We start from the raw sequence: 4,973 nt of genomic DNA on the forward strand, positions 1-4,973 counted from the left end.
TTTTGTCTTACAAAATTCCCAGGTAATTTTTCATGCCAAAATAATTTCTCATGACATACAGAGCTTTCATTTCTATTCTCCTGCTACCTAATTCCAGGCCACCTCATGCTATCAGGATGCCCATTATAACACAAAGAAGTGAAATGACCTGCCCAAGGTCACAGAGTTAATTAATGACGGAGCAGAGATGAACTGAGGTGTCCAGTCCACTGTGCATCCAAATATATCTTACAGAATATCACCCTCTTCCATTTCTAGTATTTCCCTCGAGAAGGTAAGGAAGGACAATATCCTAGCATTCTGCAAAATTCTAACAGCTTTGTTAATTGCCAGACTAATTGCCTGTGGAAATCCCTATTAACCGAAATAATAGCAACAAGATAATATTTAACCTATTTTCTTTCCTTCTTCTATTCCCCATCCCCCCACATACCCTTACTGCATTTTTATTAGGGCTCCTGAGGCGCCAGAATAGAAACAGCTCCCGTTTCCCAGAAGAAGCTGTATTCCCAAGAGGTAACAGCAGCGGGTAACAACTGGCTGGAAGTCACCGTAAGTACCGGCAAACATGGCCAGCACAGCAGTCCAGCTCCTGGGTTTCTTGCTCAGCTTCTTGGGGATGGTCGGGACCTTGATCACCACCATCTTGCCTCACTGGAGAAGAACAGCTCATATAGGCACCAACATTTTAACAGCTGTGTCCTATCTAAAGGGACTCTGGATGGAGTGTGTCTGGCACAGCACTGGCATGTACCAGTGCCAGATCTATCGATCTCTGCTGGCCTTGCCCCGTGACCTGCAGGCCGCCCGCGCCTTGATGGTCATCTCCTGCCTCCTCTCGGTCATGGCGTCCACTTGTGCTGTCATCGGTATGAAGTGTACTCAGTGTGCCAAAGGCACCTCTGTCAAGAATACCTTTGCCGTCTCTGGAGGAGTCCTCTTTATCCTTGCAGGTCTACTATGCATGGTGGCCGTCTCTTGGACAACCAATGATGTGGTAGAAAATTTCTACAACCCACTGCTACCAACTAGCATGAAGTATGAGCTTGGGCAAGCCCTATACCTGGGCTTCATCTCATCATCCCTGTCTCTTATTGGTGGGACTCTACTCTGCATGTCATGCCAGGAGGATGAGCCCTACTCAGAATACCAGACACAGTCCAGAATGGCGGCCATGGCCCCTCCTTACCATCCTCCCACTGCTTACAAGGACAATCGTGCTCCCTCAGTGGCATCAGCTTCACACAGTGGTTATAGACTGAATGACTATGTGTGAGTTCCTAGAGATTTTCCAGGGTTTCTGCTGCTTAACTGTGTGTCTTTCTATGAGATACCCAGGCCCTAAAACTTTTAATTTATGGAACATTCTTAGCACAAAATTTGATGAATTTGAGGAAAAGATGGGAATGGACCCTGAAAATGGGAAATAAAGAACTAGAGGGAAAAGAGAAAAAAACTATAACCTACCAAAGACCACAAAACTTCTGCTTATATATTTAGTGTAGTATTTATGTTGGAAATTCAATAGCCTATTTAATTTAAAAAAAAATAAAACTTGGAAGTTTGGCTCATCCAAGTTCAGTTTCCTAAAAGCTTCTTAGTTATAATTGAGTATGTTTTTTTTAAGAACTGCATTAAATTATATTTTCTTATCCTTATCATCTACTGAAGCAGCTGGTAGATTTGTAAGCAGTTGTCTTAAAGATTTCTAAACAGATATGGAATTACTCTTTTTCACAGTTCTTTATTGAGAAAAAGGGACTGTCATTATCACTGGATAATGTCTTATGGGAACTAATGCAAAATCTAGATTAAAACCTAGATTAGCAGGAATTCATTCCAACATCATTACAAAAAGGTGATCCAGTAATTAAAATACTTGCTATAACTGGTCTAAAATCAGGGCTAACAAAAGATATAATACTCTGCTACTAATTAATTGTCACTTTTTTTAGTCCTCATTTTCCTCATCCACAAAATAAGAGTGAATTCATGTGACTCCTTCTCCCCCTAACATTCTTTAAATCTCTCTACATTGAGAAGAAGATAGTTTTCCAGAATCTCAAAACAAGCAGTTTTATCTGAATGAACAGATCTAAATAATACAGTAAGAAGAATAAAATGTAAGGGAAAAAAAAAGAGAACCAGTCTTCCTGGATAATACTTTGATGAATTTCTGGGAATTAAGGGATAGGGTCTGAACTGGTAATTTCATTGAAATGGAACTCACAGATAAGGAGATCTCTTCTCCCAAACAAGCTGACACCTTTACAACTTAAAGTCTTAGGAGAATTGCCTTAAAGCACTGAGGTTAAGTGACTTGCTAAGGGTCATAAGCCAGGGTGTATCAGAGATGTTTTTGTATGAGAATCTTCCTGACTACAAAGGTAAGCTTTCTATCCACTGGCAAATTCTCAAGAGGCCCAGCTGGACATGGCACTGATTTACCCTTCTTCACTAAGAAAGACCAGTATTTTCCCAAAATAGGAATTAATTTTTCCTAAAAGAAAACAAAGTTGTCCCTGGGACTTAAATGGCCACTACCTCCCTGTGGCATAACTTCTTAGTTACCTAAAGCACATAATAAGTCTCACCCATGTGGATTCAGGACCCCTCCAGGTTGGTGGATTTTTTTTTTTTATAGGCAAATAGTGACTTGCCAGGGTCACACAACTAGGAAGTGTCTGGGGTCAGATTTGAACTCGGGTCCTCCCCACTCCAAGCCTAGCAATCTATCCACTGTGCTACCTAGCTGCCCTGGATTTTGTGAATTTCTGAAGACCACCTGAGTCCTGCTGACCAGACACATTTCCTTATGGGGGCCAGTGGGAGGTGGAGGGAGTGGGGTTGGCATACCCCAGAGAAAATTATTTCCACTGTATCCTTGTTGCACATGCACTGTTATATTATTGTTATCTTTGCTGTGTTAGGGCAAAGTAAAACTTCTTTTATTAATTGTTCAATGACTCTTGAGTGTCTTCTTTCATTCCAACATTAAATAAGGTAACAAGGTGCTTGCTTGTGTTAGACCTGTTTGGGATAGTACCTCTGCCATGTAGGGTAGTTGATAAATGGGATGAGATGAGATAGCCTTATGCCTCCCAGCACGGCAGATTTGGAAGATGAGCCCAAATCAGAATGGCATCAGACTTTAGACTCTCCTATCACACAACTATCTAAGTATAGGCCAATCAATTGGTGAAATTTGAGCAGGAAGTTAGGAAAGTTAAGGCTTGGGCAAATAATGCTATCATTGCAAAGAGGAACTCAGAGAATAGTGATGGGGAAGTCCCTGAACCCTACACTCTATCAGGTGGGCAGAGGGTATTGACACCTTCTCCTAGAAGGGAGTTTTGAGTGAGTGTCTTAAAACATAAGGTCAACACCTCGCATCTAGCAGATTGGCCAATATGACAGTAAAGGAAAATAATAAATGTTGGAGGGGATATGGCAAAATTGGGACACTAATACATTGCTGGTGGAGTTGTGAATTGATCCAACCATTCTGGAAGGCAATTTGGAATTATGCCGAAAGGGCTTTAAAAGACAGCCTGCCCTTTGATCCAGCCATACCACTTCTGGATTTTTACTCTAAAGAGATAATAAGGAAAAATACTTGTACAAAAATATTTATAGGCGCATTCTTTGAGGTGGTAAAATACTGGAAAATAAGGGAATGCTCTTTGAGTAGAGAATGGTGGAACAAATTGTGGTATGTGATGGTGATGGAATACTATTGTGCTGAAAGGAATGACAACCTGGAGGAATTCTATAAGAACTGGAAGAACCTCCATGAAGTGGTACAGAGTGAAGTGAGAAGAACCAGGAGAACACTGTACACAGAAAGTAAAACACTGTGAAACAATCCAGTGTAATGGACTTTGCTACTAGTTGCAATGCAATAAGCCAGGACATTCCTGAAGGACTTATGGGAAAGAATGCTAACCACATTGACAGAAAGAACTATGGGAGTAGAAATGAAAAGGAAAAACATATCACTTACCACATGTATGTATGGGTATGTGATTTGGGATTTAGGCCCTAAAAAATAATCACTCTATAGCAAAAATGAATAATATGGAAATAGGTATCGAGTGACAACATTTGTACAACCCAGTGGAACTGCTCGTCCGCTCTGGGAGTGGGGAGAGAAGAGTGGAGGGAAAGAAGATGAATCATGGAAACATGGAAAAATATTTTAAAACAAAAATAAAAGGATAAAGTAAATAAATAAAACATGGGGTTGATAAGAAAGCCATTGATGGGAATGTTAGTAAAATTATATAGTGTCAGCACCAGGATAGTAGGAGCCAAACAGCCTCGCCCAAGTCTGAGGCATTCTCTGATGCTTCTACCCATTTGGATGGTTGAGGGAAGACCTCAGAGGGCAGACTGTAGAGTTCCATTAAGTGCTCAGACTCTGAGTGGGCCCTTTCAGCAACCTTTAGGCACGTTATGTTGGATAGGGCCAATTAGAAACCTTTAGAGTTACCCAAATCATCCCATGTAGTTTATACCGAACAATATCAGGTCCCCAAGGGGAGAAAGATATTTCTTCTCTTGTGATGGAAATGAATGAAGGTGGAGTGTTTCATTAGACTAGTTCTCCTTACAAGAATACTATGTGGGTGGCACCTGGAAGCATAAAAAAGAACTACAGGCACCTGAACAAAGTCATCATCCCCATCCCTACAACTTTTCCTGCCTTGAAATTAGAATGGGTTACCCTAAAAACTACAATCCCCAGGGAAGCTATGATGCCCCAGCAAAACTACCATTCCCAGAACCCCACTCACTTCCTGTCCTTATGCGCTGCCCTAGACAGGCTAAATTGGGCAGAGTTCTGTGTCTAGTGCTCTTTGGTGGAGCTGGCTTTTTGAGCGGGTAGAAAACTTAGTCATGGGATTCAATTTTGTCAGATAAACTTAAAAAAAATAATACTTCAAATATTACACATTAATTTAACTCCTACA

General features: G+C 41.0%; 1 protein-coding gene across 1 annotated transcript; it reads left to right on the forward strand.

Annotated features, from left to right (window-relative positions):
* The first annotated feature begins 568 nt into the window (after positions 1 to 568).
* On the forward strand, positions 569 to 1,276 carry CLDN14 (claudin 14). The gene has a single exon (XM_044666896.1). It carries the CDS (start codon positions 569 to 571, stop codon positions 1,274 to 1,276), a length of 708 nt encoding a protein of 235 aa, XP_044522831.1.
* Positions 1,277 to 4,973: the final 3,697 nt, after the last annotated feature.

Source organism: Gracilinanus agilis, chromosome 3 (assembly GCF_016433145.1).
Source record: "Gracilinanus agilis isolate LMUSP501 chromosome 3, AgileGrace, whole genome shotgun sequence".
Taxonomy (NCBI): domain Eukaryota; kingdom Metazoa; phylum Chordata; class Mammalia; order Didelphimorphia; family Didelphidae; genus Gracilinanus; species Gracilinanus agilis.

Excerpts from the sequence above, each read along its gene's own strand:
- CLDN14 (XM_044666896.1), top strand. The coding sequence starts at position 569 with ATGGCCAGCACAGCAGTCCAGCTCCTGGGTTTCTTGCTCAGCTTCTTG.